At 40.6% G+C, this 21144-nt stretch overlaps 1 protein-coding gene across 5 annotated transcripts in view; it reads left to right on the top strand.

Annotated features, from left to right (window-relative positions):
- The window catches only part of LOC127453825 (protein PALS2-like), a 40769-nt gene that overhangs the window by 8976 nt on the left and 10649 nt on the right, over positions 1-21144 (top strand). For 3 of the 5 annotated variants that reach the window (XM_051720528.1, XM_051720527.1, XM_051720530.1), the window contains 4 exons: positions 6099-6217; positions 10593-10745; positions 11282-11431; positions 12714-12941. In XM_051720528.1, coding sequence (XP_051576488.1) covers positions 6101-6217; positions 10593-10745; positions 11282-11431; positions 12714-12941 — 648 coding nt within the window. In that variant the 5' untranslated portion in view covers positions 6099-6100. Of the gene's footprint in view, positions 1-5287; positions 5325-6098; positions 6218-10592; positions 10746-11281; positions 11432-12713; positions 12942-21144 lie in introns of all 5 variants that reach the window. The other 2 variants (XM_051720529.1, XM_051720526.1) reach the window with 1 other exon arrangement.

Genomic DNA, 21144 nt, shown 5'->3' with positions numbered 1-21144 from the left:
TACATGTTTATATACAAAAAACATTCAGAATAGTCCAGATGGGTTCCCTTTGATGTTCAGGACTAGGCCTGTTTGTCCTACTCTCTCTCTCTGTGAATAAATGGAACGCCAGTGGGTGGGGCCATAGGTGCGTTGACGTGAAGATAGTGTTGATGTTTTTGAGCTGTAGAGGTAGTTATGAATTATTGGGCCCCCTAGTGATGTAGGGTAGTCATGGAAGTAGAGAATGAGGCGTTTTTGCAACTTTGTTTCAATAAATGCTTTTATTGCATTGTGAATTAAGTTCTGAGTACTGAAATTTACAGGGTGTTTTTATGGTAGAATATCAAGGAAAATTTTATTCCTCATGATCCTTTAAGTGTTTGGACAAAATAAGGCTTGCAGTTTTTGCCTGACAGATGATAAAACAGACCCAAAAACAGACTTCCTTGAGTGTGGGCCAAAAACTAGGTGCCCTGCAAAGATTTCTTCAATCCTTTCCCTCAAATGTAGATTCTTCAGTCTATACTACACAGTACCAGGATTTAATGTATTCTGCTTCCATAGAGAGTGACCCAAGCAGTTCATTGTTGAGAAAGGAAGAGTTATTGAAAAGTGCTGATGAAAGTGTTCGAATGAACTGCAGGTATGACCCTCAGTGCAGTGTTTCTTTTCAGCATGGTTCCACTGACTCGCCACTTTTCTCTGCTGTGTTGTACGGTTTGTTGCCTTATTGTGGGAGAGGTCTCTGTGTGGGTGCGTTCACCATGAAAATGGTTACTGTTTGCACGATGCAAATTAAGACATTTCGTGATGAATCTGCTCTTTTCTAGCCTCTCAAGTTGTTTATAATTAACTAGAGTGAATTAACTAAATTAATTAGAGTGTTTTCTGATGCAGCAATATATATGGATTGTGTTTGGCATTCTGAGATACTGGGGAGTAATAGGTTTGATAGTGTTGCTTGTAAACGGGTTTTCAAAATTAAATGTACTGGCAATAAATATTTATTACGGAAACAAAACATATTTTTGTTGCTTTGACAATGAGATTATTATGCTATTTTTTCCTTGCATGTGTAGCTAATGTTGCTGTTTCTAAATAAAGTTAACTGTTGGTATTTACTCGCCAAAGCCAATTTTTTCTTGAATTTGGTGTTTGTGTTAATTTGGGTGCTGCCTGTAAATAATACAGTAGTCAAATATATCTGGTTGGTTTAGCTTGGTTACTTTTAGTAAAAAAAAAAGAAAAAAAGAATGTTTTCTTTATAGACGCACTATTTAAATTAACACCTAGCTTTTCATTATGTTTTGTAAATTGGTGAAATATTTATACACACTCACTGAGCACTTTATTAGGAACACTATGATCCTAATATATAGTGCTGGGAATTGCCACAGACCTCCCGATTTGACATTACAATGATATTGTGATTCTGTAAGTATTGTGATTTTGATGTTTTGATATAAAAACTTATTTAAAAGATAAAAAAACTAACTCCTTTATCTTAGAAAGAAATGTCTATTGAAGAACAGTTCTGTCTGAAATGACAATTGTTTCACTGACCAGTCAGTGCATTGTCTGAGCTAGGCAACTAGTTAGTGCAAAGGAACCCATGTATAAGGCTGCATTACTTATGTTGTCCATTTGTATTCAACAAATAAATATATACGTTCGACGATAAACACGAGTCCGACCTTCACTCCTGGTGAGACAAAACCGTGACTCATCAGTGAAGAGCACTTTTTGCCAGTCCTGTCTGCTCCAGCGAAGGTGGGCTTGTGCCCATAGGCGACGTTGTTGCCGGTGATGTCTGGCAAGGACCTGCCTTACAACAGGCCTACAAGCCCTCAGTCCAGCCTCTCTCAGCCTATTGCAGACAGTCTGAGCACTGATGGAGGGATTGTGCATTCCTGGTGTAACTCGGGCAGTTGTTGTTGCCATCCTGTACCTGTCCGCAGGTGTGATATTTGGATGTACCGATCCTGTGCAGGAGTTTTTGCACGTGGTCTGCCACTGCGAGGACGATCAGCTGTCCTTCCTGTCTCCCTGTAGCGCTGTCTTAGGCGTCTCACAGTTCAGACATTGCAATTTATTGCCCTGGCTACATCTGCAGCCCTCATGCCTCCATGCAGCATGCTTAAAGAACATTCACGCAGGTGAGCAGGGACCTTGGGCATCTTTCTTTTGGTGTCCTAAGTTTTTGTAACTGTGATCTTAATTGCCTACCGTCTGTAAGCTGTTAGTGTCTTAACGACCGTTCCACAGGTGCATGTTCATAAATTGTTTATGGTTCATTGAACAAGCATGGAAAACATTGTTTAAACCCTTCACAATAAAGATCTGTAAAGTTATTTGGATTTTTACAAAATTATCTTTAAAATACAGTGTCCTGAAAATGGACGTTTCTTTTTTTGCTGAGTTTATAACACCATTAAACAAATGGAAATCTAAATGAAGGGTAAATTAACAATTCACATGTGCAAAATGACATAATAAAATTATGAGGAGAATAGAGCATTGACATTTTCCCCCACTTTCTGCTTTCCAACTCCCCTCACTCCCACATAATCTTTTTTTCATATTGCTTATTTATACAGTTGAAGTCAGAAGTTTACATACACCTTAGCCAAAAACATTTAAACTCAGTTTTTCACAATTCCTGACATTTAATTGTAGAGAACATTCCCTGTCTTAGGTCAGTTAGGATAACTACTTTATTTTAAGAATGTGAAATATCAGAATAATTGTAGAGAATAATAGTTGGTGTAACTGAGTCCGGTTTGTAGGTCTCCTTGCTCGCACATGCTTTTTCAGGTCTGCCCACAAATTTTCTATCGTATTGACGTCAGGGCTTTGTGATGGCCACTCCAATACCTTGACTTTGTTGTCCTTAAGCCATTTTGCCACAACTTGCTTGGGGTCATTGTCCATTTGGAAGACCCATTTGCGACGAGCTTTAACTTCCTGGCTGATGTCTTGAGATGTTGCTTCAATATATCCACATAATTTTCCTTCCTCATGATGCCATCTATTTTGTGAAGTGCACCAGTCCCACCTGCAGCAAAGCACCCCCACAACATGATGCTGCCACCCCCATGCTTCATGGTTGGGATGGTGTTGTTCGGCTTGCAAACCTCACCCTTTTTCCTTCAAACATAACAATGGTCATTATGGCCAAATAGTTACATTTCTCTTTCATCAGACCAGAGGACATTTCTCCAAAAAGTAAGATCTTTGTCCCCATGTGCACTTGCAAACTGTAGTCTGGCTTTTTTATGGCGGTTTTGGAGCAGTGGCTTCTTCCTTGCTGAGCAGCCTTTCAGGTTATGTTGATCTAGGACTCGTTTTACTGTGGATATAGATACTTGTCTACCTGTTTCCTCCAGCATTTTCACAAGGTCCTTTTGCTGTAGTTCTGGGATTGATTTGCACTTTTCGCACCAAACTATGTTCATCTCTAGGAGAGAGAATGCTTCTCCTTCCTGAGTGGTATGATGGCTGCGTGGTCCCATGGTGTGAATACTTGCGTACGATTGTTTGTACAGATGAACGTGGTACATTCAGGCATTTGGAAATTGCTCCCAAGGATGAACCACAAATTTTTTCTGATTTCTTTTGATTTTCCTATGAAGTCAAGCAAAGAGGCACTGAGTTTGAAGGTAGGCCTTAAAATACATCCACAGATATACCTCCAATTGACTCCAATTAGCCTATCAGAAGCAAATTTAGGCTTGACATAATTTTTCTGGAATTTTCCAAGCTGCTTAAAGGCACAGTTAATTTAGTGTATGTAAACTTCTGACCCACTGGAATTGTGATAGTCAATTAAAAGTGAAACAATCTGTCTGTAAACAACTGTTGGAAAAATTACTTGTGTCATGCACAAAGTAGATGTCCTAAATGACTTGCCAGAACTGGTGGTTAAAAAATGAGTTTTAATGACTTCAACCTACGTGTATGTAAACTTCAGAATTCAACTGTAGGTGTACGGGTGTTCCTAATAAAGTGCTCAGTGAGTGTGTGTATATAATCTATACAGACTGCAAAATATATAGAACGCACCATACTGTACACACGTAAGGGGAAGATGCATAAAAATTTAACCAAACAAGGAAACTAGGGTGTAAACAAAGATATCTACAGTTTTATGTATGGAATAAACATTCATTATTTACAGTATGCTTATTGGTCATATCTCAATCTGTATACAGTATGCTTTGTCCTTCTTAGAAAGGTCTACAATTCCATGTGGAGCAGAGGTTGACCAATAATGGATTTTACCAATACTGATAACTAAGTTGGGCAGTACCTGCCAATAACCGATTAATCTACAGTTTTAATATACTGTTAAGATACTGAATGAAAAATTAACACTCAAAGTAAAATAGTGCTGAACATTATTACAAAAATAAACAGTACTGACTGAACCATGAAAATGTATTGTACTTTTTTAAATGAAGTAAATATCTAAATATTTATATTTATGAACTAATATTAAAATTTTAAAGTCAGCTGATTTTTAATTTCACGTTGTTTCTTTAGTCCACAAGAGGGCGCAATAAATACATAAACCATTCAGCACCATTATATTATTGCATAGAACATTCCTATCCTGGCTGTTAAAAAAAGAGCATTTCATTTTCAACTAATATGCATAAAATAAATAAAGATTTACTCTGTGCATATTCTCAAATGTTAAGTCAAAAGTAAAATGAGGGGGGAAAACACTTCAATAGACAGTTCACATGGTGTTACATTTGCACTGATTCCTACTACAGACTCAAGCTTCATAATAACAGCGAAATGCCACATTGTTTTTTATTCAGTACAGTTATATGTAGAGTAGCAATATTCACAGATAGCTGTGGTATTCGGCTGAACTCGGTGGTGAAGTGGCTCAGACTATGAGCACAGGACAGGGGATGTTCAAACAGATGGAACACAACAGACTGGACCCGAAAGCGAGGATCTCGAGACACACATTTCCAAGTTGAACATCTTTCCTGACAAAGCGTTTAAACAACTCATTTCTTAATCTGAGAAATGCTTATAAGAGAACAAGACGCAGCAGCCAAAGACCTCCACCAACTCTAAGGGGCTGTTCACACTGAACGCTTTTGCAACCATCCATTTGTTTTTCTATGTAAACGCGCTAGATGAACGTCTTTGTTTTTGTTTATTCAGCATCTCGTGCAGGAGCACTGTTTTTTAGATGACTTGTCTAATTAAATAGAACTTTAAAACCATTGAGACACCTGCTTTCTGTTAAACTGTATTTTTTTGTGCTGTGTCTAACCTTTTTTAGTGCAAGAATGTGATCGATCTGAAGTCATCATATTACAGTGAGGATTTTTTTTTTTTTTTTTTATTTTTTTATTGAAATCTGATGCGTTTCTGATTTGTATATACGTTTTTCTCAGCTGCATGAAGATATTAATTTGCTTTCTCACATCACTAGCTTTAAATATGCAACTTGGCTGGCTAACAAATGCATAAACGTGACCAGCTGGATATAAACTAATGCAAATAGATGGTAACAATCGTGACATTTAAATATTTGGGTTGGACTTGCATGCATTTTTGTCACATTGTTCTAACCGCTTTAGGTTAGCGTCGTCTCAGCCTTGTCGGCAAACATACTGCTGTTCTCTACTAATGCTAGTCTAGTCAACAAATTATTTACTTTATAATAATATGACAGTGTGCTCTGTAGTGTACTGTATACATTCCTTTTCATTGTTAATGTTTTAAATCTGCGTCTAAAGTGTTCCGCTCCATGCAGAGTGTAGTCTCACGTGTCAGAACAAACACCACAAGGCATCAGTGAAGTGATTTCACCTCTAGAGGCCGCTCTCATATTGTGTAATGACAGTGGACCCTTCCCAGCCACTCGAGCACCGGACGCAACAGGGAAAAACTATCGGTGTGGATTTTTGCCGATTACCGATTGTTCCAGAAGTCTGTTAGCGGTGCCGATTAATCTGCAAAACTGATATAATGGTTGACCTCTAATGTAGAGTCCATTTTCAAAACTCTTTTGGAAATCTTATTTTGGAGCTGTTTTTTGTATCTTAAGTATTTTAATGTTGTATGCATGTTATGTGTGTGACCCTCAGCCATGCAGCAGGTGCTGGATAATCTCAAGGAGCTGCCCCCTTCAACAGGAGCCAAAGACATCGACCTCATCTTCCTCCGCGGCATCATGGAAAGCCCCATAGTTTGTTCCCTAGCTAAGGTATAAGCTAACTCCCCATTTACCTCTCTGTTTTCCTCTCCCTTAGCTCGACTGTAAAGCAGTTTTCTTGGCTATGACAGACTTTAGAGGCATTGGTTCTCAGCTGGTGGGTTGCAACCCAAAAAACCAAACAAAAAATAATGCTTTATGTGAATAATAAAATGAAATTAACATTATAATCATGCAAGGTTAGGATGGTTAAAAGAAAACATCCACTGACCTCAAAGGCTGAGAATCCAATCAAACTCTATGGTATTTTGGTGCAAATTAATCTGCGACTTGGTAGAAGCTAGCCAAATTGCTAGATTGCGTGGCGTGCCCTCATCATAGAAAACCACAAACAAAACTGCATGGTCAAAGAAAATATGTGTTTTATGTGTGCTTGCTTGTTTATTTTACTTTTAAACTATTTTGGTAGTGTTTTGGGTCACCACAATGTGGGTCCTGTAACAAAACTAGTTGAAAATAGAGGTTGACCAGTAACTAAGTAGGTGTAAAAGGCAGATAACTGATTAATCAGCCAATTTATAGAATGTAAAAAAAAAAATTAGGCTTTCCTTACAAGTGAAGTTTGGTTTGTGAACAAATCTTTCTCATTCACCTCTATACATTGATTCATATTTCTTGTTCCCTGACATCTCTCTTTTGAAGCCGATGAGATCTAGTTTGAAGCACTAGACTACTTTGGCTTGTCATGCCTGTAAAGACTGATGATAGCATGAGCCAGTAGTATTCAAGTGTGGGCTGTGAAGCAGCATATCATTGGTGTCACATTTGCTAAATGAATACGCCATTTACTGAACCAGTCAAGTATGTCATTTTGAGTCTGAGACGGCTGCATCCGAAAACTGGAAAATGCTACCTTCAGAGGCTGTATACGGAGGTAGGATGAAAATAAAGTGCTTTTCAAACTGTTCTGAGAACAGTTTCTTTAAGAGTTCCATTCATTCAAAAAATGCTGTCTGTTAAGCCATGGACCCTTTACACAGACCTGTTATGACGCATTTCCGCCATCTTTACCAATGTAAATGTAGCAAACTTTTTTACATTTCCAATTTTATTGGAATATTTAGTGTAAATTTATAACAATGTACTTTGTATTATATTACCCTGGAATAAGTTTTAAAACATCAGTTACCACAGCTGCAATGAGGCTTCTAACACAACTGCTGTGGAAAAACATACTGTTGTTACCCAGCGGTGTATATTTTTATCTTCTTTTGCAAAGCTGTGAAAGCATAATTGTTGATTTTTTTTTTTTTCTTTTGCTGTTGGAGCAAACTGGTAAGCAAAAATTATATTTGCTGTGGTCCCCTGTTCCCCACCATTCAAGTTTATCCAGCTATGATGACTTCCGCTTTTCAAACGTAGAAGTGTAAAAAGGGTCCATAAACTGATAAGGCAGCAAGTCAGCTGCCTAAGTTTTCGGATGCAGCCTAGATGTCATTAGACGTTCATGAATGAACTGAGTTTACTGATGATCTCTTTCATGAACGAAGATCTGCTGACTGGCTGAATGAGGCAAGTCGTTCGTTCAGTTCGGCAATCTCGTTCAACAAGAAAAGGGGCCAGTTTGATTATGAATAAAAGTGAGTGATGACCACACATTATGTGTGACATAAGGATGTTATTGAAACTCATAATTATTTTTTAGGCTAGTTTTGTTGTCATTATTTTGTATAGGTTGATTAAAAAAATTTGCTCAGCAGTTCGTACTATGATAGATATGCTTTGTTGTCATTTGTGGCAAAATGCTTATGGTGCACTCTAAAGTCTCTTAGTAGAATTGTGGACATGCAAATTTTAATAAAGGATAATTAGACTTGTTCCTGTCATGAATGACTCTGTGCTTTTTGTGGTTTGATGCAGTTTACTCGTTCAAAATGTAAAAAAAAAAAACAGTCATTTGTTGCCATCTACTGGCACAAAGGTGTAATTTGCAGAAATGTTCAAAGAACAAATCAATGACCCCGAAACACCCGGGGACTCTTAATTTGAAATGACGGAGACTTGGCCTCATTACAATGCTCTATATTAAGTATTAACCAAGTTATGTTTTTCAAAGCCTATATTTTCACCAGAATAAGGGTTTTATATACACTGATGAGCCAAAACATTATGACCACATGCCAAATATGCTGTTGTTCCCTTGCGTGCAGCCAAAATATCACCGACCCACCGAGGCATGGACTGTACAAGACCCCTGATTCCTGAAGGTGTCCTGTGGTATCTGGGCACCAGGACATTGGCAGCAGATCCTTCAAGTCCTGTAAGTTGCGATGTGGAGCCGCTGTGGATCAGACTTGTTGGTCGAGCACATCCCATAGATGCTCAGTCAGATTGAGATCTGGGGAATTTGAAGGCCAGGGCAACACCTTGAACTCTTCATCATGTTCCTCAAACCATTCCCGAACAATGTGTGCAGTGTGGCAGGGCGCATTATCCTGCTGAAAGACGCCACTGCCATCAGGGAATACCATTGCCATGAAGGGGTGTACCTGGTCTGCAACAATTTTTGGTAGATGGCACGTGTCAAATTGACATCTACATGAATGGACGGACCCAGGGTTTCCCAGCAGATCATTGCCCAAAGCATCACACTCCCTCCAGCGGCGTGTCGTCTTCCCACAGTGCATCCTGCTTCCAACACGAGATGTAAAAGAAAATGGGACTAATCGGACCAGGCGACCTTCTTCCACTGCTCCAAGGTCCAGGTCCGACATTCGCGTGTCCATTGTAGGCGCTTTCGACTGTGCACAGGGGTCATCATGGGCACTCTGACCGGTCTGTTGCCAGTTTGTGGTTTGTACCTCCTCTGACCACTGTCGGTAGGTACTCACCACTGCTGACCGGGAGCACCCCACAAGCCTTGCCATTTTAGAGATGCTCTGACCCAGTCATCTGGCCTTAACAATTTGGCTCTTGTCAAAGTCACTCAGGTCTTTAATCCTGCCCATTTCTCCTGCATTCAACACATTGACTACTGTGGGATTGCAAATTTAAGTGTTACTATAAGATCAGGTGGTTCACAGTCTTTTACATTACATCACATGAAAAAAAAACTACAGTAATATACAATCTAGCATTCAGGATGAGCACATATAAATAATACCTGTTTCTTTGTTCATTCTTGATAAGAATCAAACTGTGTATGAATGCCTCTAGCCTAGTTCTTGGGACCTCAAGCCTTTTTAGTGTTACTGTTTAACTAGATAAGGCATGCATGGAGCTAACAAGGCCTCAAGCCATTTATTGGCACTTATTTAGAGTAGGTCTATTTGAGCTCACATTTGGGGGTACATTTTCTCACCTGTGTTTCACCTCTGTGTGTAATGCCAATATAGATAATTACTGCCCACTGAATGCCTACTGTACGCCACCCTTAGTTAGACTTGATGACTGCGGCACAAGACAGCACATTCTGACCTGTAGACTGATGCCTCGTGATCTTCTACAATAAAGAATCCTGCTTTACCCAAGTCTCCTGGTCTTTTCTGAGAAGTTTCCAACACTATGAGAACTGATTGTTCACTTTACATCTAATCTACCCAGACCTTGACATGTGGCCTTGTTAGGAGATGATCAACATTATTCGCTTCACCTGTTAGTGGTCATAATGTTTTGGCTCATCTATGTTAATAATGTATATTTTACCAGATTATTATTCACCTCTACAGGCTGCTGTTATTCTGTAGAATCTAGCTGTTCTAACTGTAGAATCCTCCAGCACCGTCAGGAACACGGTGGCGCAAAGAAAAACTATCAGCATAGATTTTTGCTGATAACCGATAGTTCCAAAAATCAACTATTGGCAACAATAAATCTGTAAAACTGATATATATCGGTCTACCTCTAGTTGACAACTGCTTTACAGGACAATTAATTAGCATCAGACTTAAATTCCTTAAATGTAAGCATTGTTACTAGTTTTATAGGTAAGAGAGAGCTTTTATCTAGCAGATAATATTAACAAATCACTGTTCACAGCGTGTGTATACATACATTTGTGAGGCCAGGGGTTGTTTGCCATGTCAGAGGATCATAAGAATGTGATGTACAGGGCCTCCTCTTATTCTTAATTTAGCTGTGTGAAATTGTTCAGATTGTGAGACATGCTGGTTGAGCTTTACTTTGTTTGAGGAGGAACTAATACACTATTGGGAGAAAAATACATTCCATGTCACTGTACAGTCTGTTTATTTTATAGTAAGAAGTAGTCCACCTCAGACTGACAGTTTCATCTACTTAAGCAGTTCAGTTTGTCAGCCTTGCATATTTGCTGTGAGAACACTGTTCAGTCTATCTAGATGTAATCCATTAATCTGTCTCTTGGCAAGATACTTAAGCATATTTGGTCCCACCTATTCTTTCTCAGGCTCACGAGCGATTGGAGGTCGTTAAGCTGGAGGCGGTGCAGAGTAATAACGTGGAACTAGTGAGCGAGATCCTGTCGGATATGAGCAGTCTGATCGGTCATGATGAGAGCGCAGCAGAACTTTGTAAGATCCTCAAGGAACCGCACTTCCAGGTACTCCGACCTCTTGTCTGACTGTAGTTATAATCGTCATCAAATACACTTAATGGTGTTTGGTACTGCAAAATGTACTAGATCTGATTTAATCTGTAACTGGTCATATATTTAATCATGTTTGTAAAGTTGCATTGCTGCTGTGTCCATTGTCTTTAAAAGAGGAATATAACTTTAAGCTAACTGTGATTCTCTTGGTTTATTACAGAGTTTTTATTGAAAATCTGTGATTCAAAATCTAATTTAAACCTGAAATTTTAGGATTTGAAAAATTGTAATCAAAGAACTGTTGAATGAATGATAAATATTTAGGATTCTGCACTATATCTAGGTCACTTATCAAATGTAAGCAAATTTGTGACATTGACCATGTTAACTTCTTTGTTCAAACAGTCAGATTTTGTTGCTTCCGTTGAAGCATACAAGATGCTCTTTGGAAAATTCTCAAATAATTCTGTTTAACATGGATCATCAGGTTTTGCACAAACCAAATACTAATCAATTCTGATTTTTGGCATCCCCTTTTCATTTTTCAGTCCCTGTTAGAAGCTCATGACAAAGTGGCCTCGAAGTCATATGAAGCTCCTCCCACCAGCACCAACTCCACCAGCATGGCCAACTCGTACCTCATGCCAGCTGACACGGTTCGCATGATCAGCATCCAGAAGAAGGCTGGAGAGCCACTGGTGAGTTAGCTCTCAGTAATTAACATTAATCACAAACAGTTGCATTTTAGATCCAGGACATTTTTGCCCATTTGAGTTTAAAAATCTATGCTTCAGTATAGGTGATGAAAGTGTGTAATTGCAGTCAACTATAAGTAATCCACTGGTAGGTTAATTTTATTTAAAGTGTCAACACTAGCCACTTTTGCACTTTTGGGCCAGTGTGAGCCAGGGCCATCAACTGGCCAGCCGGGGCCAGTAGCCTCGGAGCTTGAACCGCAAGACCAAAAACGATCTACGTTCCCACCATTGGGCCAATAGCCCCTGCAGCGTTGCCCTAAAACCCGCCCTGGTGCCAACGTCACACACCCTGCACATTTCACAAGAGAGAGGGAAGCTCAAGCTGAGGTATCATGTTATCTATTTATCTAGAATATCCAGTTTATATAATTTGTAAACATTAGCTAGGCCATTTAGCGTGCTCAAAGAAATAACTTTCTCAAAGAAATAACTTTCCATGGTTTGAGATCATGGATGGTGTCCCATGGTTTGAGATCATGGATGAATCTCAAACCACCGTCCCACCGTCCATGATCTCAAACCATGGAAAGTTATTTCTTAGAGCACCACTTTGTCTATTGTGCATTTTAACGGATTTGTACTGTACTGACAATGTTTTATATTTTCCCGAACTTGTACAACGGTGCGCTGGATACACAAACTGGCAAGTTCATCAAAACTCTTTGACATTGACCCCACCTTTCGGCAGGCCTAAAGCTATTGACCGTTGGCCCCAAGAAAGCCCTGAGGCGGCACGATGAGGCCCCAGAAGTGACAGTGGGAATGCAACTGGCCCTGGCATGCACTAGTACGCCCTCATTTGGCCTGATTGTGGAAATGTGGCTACTGTGGCTCTGTGGCATAATCAAAACATTGCTGTTTGTTTGAGCATCCCAACCAGCCCAAAACAGCAACATCAGCTCAATCAGTGGTGTCAGTTTGGGGTGGGACTTTTTGTTTGTCCGACCAAAGTCAGACAGGGGGAGCTTTCAGGAAATTAGTTTAAATCTATATTTTTGCAATTCCGTTTAGTGCTGCTAGAGGCACAGAAAAAACACACTTCACCTTAAACAAGATCTAGGCTTCATTGTTAAATTAACAATGTGTGGCTATAGTGAACAGCCATTCTTGTCTTTTAACACCTAGTTAAATAAGTCAGTAAAGTTACCATAGGTAGGTGTGTACTTCATGAGCTATGTTTGTGTGTTGGTATCTCTGAGATTCATGGCGTAGTCTCTTTTAGGGTGTAACATTCCGGGTGGAGGAGGGCGACCTTGTCATCGCACGTGTTATGCACGGCAGCATGATTGACAGGCAGGGGATGCTACATGCAGGTGATGTGATCCGGGAGGTAAATGGCAGAGAGGCAGGCAGAGACCCCATGGCATTACAGCACATGTTGAGAGACTGCAACGGAAGCATTACCCTGAAAATCCTGCCCAGCTACAGGGATACACCCCCACCCGCACAGGTCAGCACACCACAGATTGTTTACACCAAGTCCAGTAAACTAAATTATTTGACAGTATATAATCTGAAGCTTGTTTTGCACAAAAAGTAGCTAGTTTTAAACACAATAGATTCATGGAAGTTTATAAGTCTGCTGTTATATCAAAACATGAATTGAAGTGTACAAGATTACGTCATCCTCATCTGATCTGCTAATACCTCTTCAGCCCTAATAATGAGATGCTGAGAATGCACAGCTTAGCCTATCCATTGCTGTAAATGCAGCCGTGCCACATAGTCCTGATTTTAGTTCTAAGGGATGTGGGTTACTATAGTCCTTGCTTTGCCCTTAACAGAGTTGTGTAGCAGAGCTGTGTACTGATTCAACACATCAGGAGGAAGAGAGAGAGACCTGTCCTCAGAGTGGCTCAGAATGCCACCGAGCTGAAACTGAGCATGTTATCCCTATTTATAACATGACCTGTGCTAAGTAGGGCAGATGGGAGGAGACTGAGACATACACACTTATATTCATTTATTTTCTACTCTAAAGAGATCTGGACCCAGAGAGAAATAGGCTGGGTCAGAGAACAGTGCTACTCAACACGTTGCTCGCAGACCGCATGCAGCCCTTGAGCCATCTTTTGCGCAATATGATTTTAGAATCAAAAATATATTTATTTATCAATTTCCTATCAAATGTAAATGAATTGTAAGGTGTCGATTTTTAAGAGTATTTATGGTAGTTCTCTGTATTGTTGAATTACAGCACGGTTACACAGTTAGTGAGGGAAATAAACTGCAAAAGGATGTAATGAATGAAATAAAAAACAAAGAATATGTGAGCATAGTTGATGTTACATGAGAGTGGTGGTCAGTCGCGTTCGTATAAACAGTATGTGCTCATACGCGTGGTCTGTCAATCAAACATGTATGCTCTCAATCTTGCAAATCTATCAAAACCGTTTGAATAGCTCAACAGAGACATACACTCACTAACCACTTTTTAAGGTATATCTGTACACCTACTTATTCATGTGATTATCTAATCAGCCAATTGTGTGGCAGCAGTGCAGTACATAAAATCATGCAGATCTGGGTCTGGAGCTTTAGTTAATGTTCACATTAACCATCAGAATGGGGAAAAAATGTGATCTCAGTGATTTCGACCGTGGCATGATTGTTGGTTTGACTATTTCTGTAACTGCTGATCTCCTGGGATTTTCACACACAGCAGTCTCTAGAGTTTACTCAGAATGGTGCCAAAAACAAAAAACATCCAGTGAGCAGCAGTTCTGCGGACGGAAACGCCTTGTTGATGAGAGAGGTCAACTGAGAATGGCCAGACTGGTTTGAGCTTACAGAAAGGCTACAGTAACTCGTATAACCACTCTGTACAATTGTAGTAAGCAGAATAGCATCTCAGAATGCACAACACGTCGAACCTTGAGGCGAATGGGCTACAACAGCAGAAGACCACACAGGGCACTTTATCAGAATCAGCTTTATTGCCAAGTATGCTTACACATACAAGGAATTTGTCTTGGTGACAGGAGCTTCCAGTGTACAACAATACAAAAACATACAAAAACAGCAGGAAGACATAGATAATAATAAAAAATAAAAAATAGTTATACACATACGTACACACACACAGACACACACATACATACACACATACACATACGTAGTGCAATCTAATACAAATCTGTTATCTGTTATGTACAGTGCAAATACAAATCTGTTATGTACAGTGCAAATGTTTGTTTTTTTCTCCCCAAAGGAATGAAATGGCAGAAGAGGTTGGATGTGTTGGATAAATATAAAAAAGACTAAACTGTGTATTGCACATAGTTATTGCTCAATGGGGCAATTTAACTGATCATGAAATGGATAGCCTGAAGGAAAAAACTGTTCCTGTGCCTGACGGTTCTGGTGCTCAGAGCTCTGAAGCGTCGGCCAGAAGGCAACAGTTCAAAAAGGTAATGGGCAGGGTGAGTGGGGTCCAGAGTGATTTTTCTAGCCTTTTTTCTCACTCTGGAAGTGTATAGTTCTTGAAGGGGGGGCAGGGGGCAACCAATAATCCTCTCAGCAGTCCGAACTGTCCTTTGTAGTCTTCTGATGTCTGATTTCGTAGCTGAACCAAACCAGACAGTTATTGAAGTGCAGAGGACAGACTGAATGACTGCTGAGTAGAACTGTATCAGCAGCACCTGTGGCAGGTTGAACTTCCTCAGCTGGTGAAGGAAGTACAACCTCTGCTGGGCCTTTTTCACAATGGAGTCAATGTGTGTCTCCCACTTCAGGTCCTGTGAGATGGTAGTGCCCAGGAACCTGAATGACTCCACTGCTGCCACAGTGCTGTTTAGAATGGTGAGGGGGGTCAGTGTTGGGGTGTTCCTCCTAAAGTCCACAATCATTTCCACCGTTTTGAGCGTGTTCAGCTCAAGGTTGTTTTGACTGCACCAGACAGCCAGCTGTTCAACCTCCCTTCTGTATGCAGACTCATCGTCATCTCGGATAAGGCCAATGACAGTGGTGTCGTCTGCAAACTTCAGGAGCTTGACAGAGGGGTCCTTGGCGATGCAGTCATTGGTGTAGAGGGAGAAGAGTATTGGGGAGAGCACACATCCCTGGGGGGCACCAGTGCTGATTGTACATGTGCTGGAAGTGAGTTTCCCCTGTCTCACAAGCTGCTGCCTGTCCGTCAGAAAGCTGGTAATCCACTGACAGATAGACATGGGAACAGAGAATTGGTGTTATTTATTCTGGAGTATAGCTGGGATAATGGTGTTGAAAGCCGAACTGAAGTCCACAAAAAGGATCCTTGCATATGTCCCTGGTCTGTCCAGATGTTGCAGGATATGATGCAATCCCATGTTGACTGCATCATCCACAGACCTGTTTGCTCAATAAGCAAATTGAAGAGGATCTAGAAAGGGTCCAGTGATGTTCTTCAGGTGGGCCAACACCAGTCTCTCAAATGATTTCATGACCAAAGATGTCAGGGCGACAGGTCTGTAGTCATTAAGTCCTGTGACTTAAGTTATTTGGGACAGGAATAATGATTGAGCGTTTGAAGCAGCATGGACTTCACACTGCTCCAGTGATCTATTGAAGATCTGTGTGAAGATGGGGGCCAGCTGTTTAGCACAGGATCGAAGACACGCTGGTGAGAAGCCATCTGGGCCTGAAGCTTTTGTTTCTGAAAGACGCGGCTCACATCATCTTCACAGATCTTAAGTGCAGGTTGAGTAGCAGGAGGGGGAGAAGGGGCGTTGCAGGAGGTGTTGGTGTTTGTGTGAAGTGAAGGTCAGAGTGGGTGTGGGGTGTGAGATTGGGCCTTTCAAATCTGCAGTAGAACACATTCAGGTCGTAAGCCAGTTGTTGGTCCACCACAGGGTTGGGGGTAGGATTCCTGTAATTTGTGAGTTGTTTCATGCCACTCCACACTGATGCAGGGTCGTTAGTTGAAAACTTGTTTTTCAGCTTCTCAGAGTATCTTCTTTTAGCCACTCTGATTTCCTTGATCAGTGTGTTCCTGGCCTGATTGTACAAGACTTTATCCCCACCCCTGTAAGCATCCTCTTTGGCTTGACGAAGCTGCCTGAGCTCTGCTGTAAACCACAGTTTGTCGTTGTTGAACTTTAAATAAGGCCTAGTAGGAATGCACATATCCTCACAGAAACTGATATATGATGTAACAGTATCTGTGAGCTCGTCCAGGTCTGTGGCTGCAGCCTCATAAACACTCCAATCCGTGCAATCGAAGCAGGCTTGAAGTTCCCGCTCTGCTTCATTGGTCCATCTCTTTACAGTCCTTACTACTGGCTTGGTTGATTTTAATTTCTGCCTGTAGGTTGGAAGAAGATGAACCAGACAGTAATCAGAGATTCCCAAAGCTGCTCTAGGGACAGAGCAATATGCATCCTTTATTGTTGTGTAGCAATGATCCAGTATATTTCTGTCTCTGGTGGGGCATGTAATGTGCTGTTTGTATTTGGGCAGTTCATGTGTGAGATTTGCTTTGTTAAAATCCCCAAGAATAATAATAACTGAGTCCGGGTATTGTTGTTCTCTGTCTGTGATTTGATCAGCCAGCTGTTGCAGCGCGGCATTCAAAAATGCGTTTTGCGCGATATACACACTCACCAGAATAAACGAGGAAAATTCCTGCGGCGAGTAGAAAGGCTTACAGTACATCTGTACACCAACTTTCATTGATGTAAAAGCATGTTCTACCGCCTCTCGTTTTCCCTGTTAACTCGCGATGCGATCTGCTCTGAACAGCTGAAAGCAGAGGTTGAAAAGTCCTTGTTTGTGCGGGTGAGGAGATGTAGTTTGTCCGTTTTGTTAGGAAGAGAGCGGAGATTCGCAAGATGAATGCTCGGCAGCGCTGTTCGAAAGCCGCGCCGACGGAGTTTGACCAGCGCACCGGCTCGTCTCCCTCGCCTGCGTCTCCTAGCGCGTTTAACACTGCTGCGCCTCCGACTAAAATGTCCAGCAAAACTTCTGAATATTCAAAAACCGGGAAAAGTCTGTCTGGTATAAGCTGTCGAATGTTCAGCAGTTCGTCTCTGGTAAAACTGACTGGAAAAAGATGACTAAACACAGGACAAACAAACAAAAACAACAAAACAATAGGAGTGCTCCACACCGAGGTGGCCATCCGCAGCGCCATCATGATGTAATCAGGACCAATTATTAGGACCAGTGTGTGTTTATATACACGTGTGTATGTACAGTGCATTCAGAAAGTATTCAGACCCCTTAATTTGTTTCACATTTTGTTATGTTACAGCCTTACGCTAAAATGCTTTAAATTATTAATTTTTTCACATCAATCTACACTCCATACCCCATAATGACAAAGCAAAAAACTGATTTTTGATAACTTTGCAAATTTATTAAAAAGAAAAAACTAAATATCACATTGAAATAAGTATTCAGTCCCTTTGCTATGACACTTGAAATTTAGCTCAGGTGCATCCCATTTCTTTGGGTCATCTTTGAGATGTTTCTACACTTTGATTGGAGTCCACCGGTGACAAATTCAATTTATTGGACATGTTTGGAAAGGCAAACACCTGTCTATATAAGGTCTCACTGCTGAAAATGCATTTCAGAACAAAAACCAAGCCATGAGGTCAAAGGAACTGCCTGCAGAGTTCAGAGACAGGATTGTGTTGAGGCACAGATCTGGGGAAGGCTACAATATGTTTTGGCTGCATTGAAGGTTCCAAAGAGCACATTGGCCTCCATAATTCTTAAATGGAAGAAGTTTGGAACAACTAGGACTCTTCCTAGAGCTGGCTGCCCGGCCAAACTGAGTAATCGGGGGAGAAGGGCTTGGTAAGAGAGGGGACCAAGAACCCGATGGTCACTCTGGTTGTGCTCTAGGGCTCATGTGTGGAGATGGGAGAAACTTGCATAAGGACAACCATCACTGCAACTCCCCACCGATCTGCACTTTATGGCAGAGTGGCCAGACGGAAGCCTCTCCTCAGTGCAAGACCACAAAAAAGCACCTAAAGGACTCTCAGACTGTGAGAAACAAGATTCTCTGGTCTGATGAAATGAATATTGAACTGTTTGGCCTCAATTCTAAGCGTCATGTCTAGAGGAAACCAGGCACCGCATATCACCTGCGCAATACCATCCCAATGGTGAAGCATGGTGGTGGTAGCATCATGCTGTGGGGGTGTTTTTCAGCAGCAGGAACTGGGTGACTGGTCAGGGTTGAAAGAAAGCTGAACGCAGAAAAATACAGAGATATCCTTAATGAAAACCTGGTCCAGAGCGCTCAGGACCTCAGACTGAGCCGAAGGTTCACCTTCCAACAGGACAACGACCCTAGGCACACAGCCAAGACAATGCAAGTGTGGCTTAGGGACAGCTCTGTGAATGTCTTTGAGTGGCCCAGCCAGAGCCCGGACTTGAACCTAATCAAACATCTCTGGCGAGACCTTAAAATGGCTGTCCACCGATGGTCCCCATCCAACCTGACAGAGCTTGAGAGGATCTGCAGAGAAGAATGACAGAAAATCCCCAAATCCAGGTGTGCAAAGCTTGTCGCATCATACCCAAAAAGACTTGAGGCTGTAATCGCTGCCAAAGGTTCTTCAACTAAGTACTGAGTTAAGGGTCTGAATACTTGTCAAAGTGATATTTAATGTTTTTTTCAAAGTTATCAAAAGTCTGGTTTTGCTTTGTCATTATGGGGTATGGAGTGTAGATTGATGTAAAAAAATAATAATAATAATTTAAAGCATTTTAGCATAAGACTGCAACAACAAAATGTGAAAAAAATGAAGGGGTCTGAACACTTTCTGAATACACTGTATATATACAGCTCTGGACTGACTATTTATAGGTATGTGTTTGAGTAAAATAAAAATTTTTGTTTTATTCTATAACATACTGAAAACATTGCTCTCAAATTCCAAATAAAAATATTGTCATTTTAGAGCATTTATTTCCAGAAAATGACAACTGGTCAAAATAACAAAAAAGACGCAGTGTTTTCATACCTCGAATAATGCAAAGAAAACAAGTTCATATTAATTTTTAAACAACACAATACTAATGTTTAACTTTCAGAGTTCAGAAATCAGTATTTAGTGGAATAACCCTGATTTTTACACAGCTTTCATGGGTCTTGGCATGCTCTCTACCAGTCTTTCACATTGCTGTTGGGTGAATTTATGCCACTCCTGGTGCAGAAATTAAAGCAGCTTGGTTTTGTTTGATGGCTTGTGGCCAGCCATCTTCCTCTTGATTACATTCCAGAGGTTTTCAATGGGGTTCAGGTCTAGAAATTAGGTTGGTCATGACAGGGTCTTGATCCGGTGGTCCTCCATCTACACCTTGACTGACCTGGCTGTGTGGCATTTTTTTTTTTTTTTTACCATTTTTTGACCAGTTGTCATTTTCTGCAAATAAATGCTCTAAATGGCAATATTTAGGGCCCAAAATATAGAACTGAATGTGCGGAGGCCCTATTGTTCTTTTAAGGCAGACCTATGCAACTTACGGCCCACGGGCCGGATCCGGCCCTCCATATGGTTTAAAGTGGCCCGTGGCTCATTTATCATAAAAGCGTTTTTTTTTTTTTTTATTGGACATTTAAGTTATCCTGCATGGGGACCTAACGCGCCTCCACAAGCGTTTAACATGCTCAGGGTTGCTAAATAAGAGACGCAACACCCCCAATTTGAGATTTATACTTAAGCAAATTGGAAATATTCCGCCTAATGTTATACTTATTTTGTGCAATCTGGAAACCATGCACGCGAGTGCGCTCTTTCTAGCTCTCGCTTTCCCCTTTGAACAAACTTAACAATCTCTAGTGCAATATTCTGCTCAAGGAAAAGTGTTATATGGTCACTCTGTGTCCATTCTTGAGGCTGCTTGTGATGTTTGGTGCTACAAAGTTTGCAGGTAAACCTTCTCATTGATGAAATTAATTATAAAAGTAGATCTCACAGAGGGGCAATCATTGACTAAAAGCATTTTAGAGATGGTAAAATAAATAATTTCTAGGTAGCTCAGCTTCAGTTTTTTAATGCCTGTTAGACAAATGTCTACCTTTTGTAGAGCAATACAATACTTTAGGCAATTGCAGAATAGTCCCATTAGTCACATATACACTTAAGAAAATGTAGTACACAACTATGTCTGTGCTTAAAAGATACAAAAACCAAATCAGCGCAGAACATTGTATCTCAAAAGGAATACAATGTGGCCCCTTATGCACCCCTTTACCAAAATAGTTGCCCACCCCTGGTTTACAGAGTTCCATGCCTCATGCCAAAACTTAAAATTGTATATTTTTTTTTAGACATGAACTTTATTCAGTGGTTTGGTGTGTACAAAGCACAACCACTGTATGTTTACAGTTAGGTCCTCTTCACTGATAAAGAGCCACCAGGATCCATAAATATTTCATGTTAAAATATACTGTTGTCTTCCACTGAGAAGTCCAATGTAGCCATCATGGTGTTGGATTGCTTTTACTCTATTTCTAATTGAAAAGTATAATGTTTTAGGCTAAAAGAATGTTTACTTGCAACACTAAAGACTAAAGGTAACCGTTCATTCTTGAAAGAGGAATTAGCCCCTAGTGTTGCTAAAAAAAACAAAGGCACTTTGACTAGCTGTACCGTACTTCTCTATGTTTATTTAAACCATGGAGCATGCTCTCTTTTAAGTCACACTTACAGATA

This window comes from Myxocyprinus asiaticus, chromosome 16, assembly GCF_019703515.2.
Source record: "Myxocyprinus asiaticus isolate MX2 ecotype Aquarium Trade chromosome 16, UBuf_Myxa_2, whole genome shotgun sequence".
In the NCBI taxonomy this organism is placed as follows: domain Eukaryota; kingdom Metazoa; phylum Chordata; class Actinopteri; order Cypriniformes; family Catostomidae; genus Myxocyprinus; species Myxocyprinus asiaticus.
This window is presented reverse-complemented; position numbering and strand designations above follow the sequence as displayed.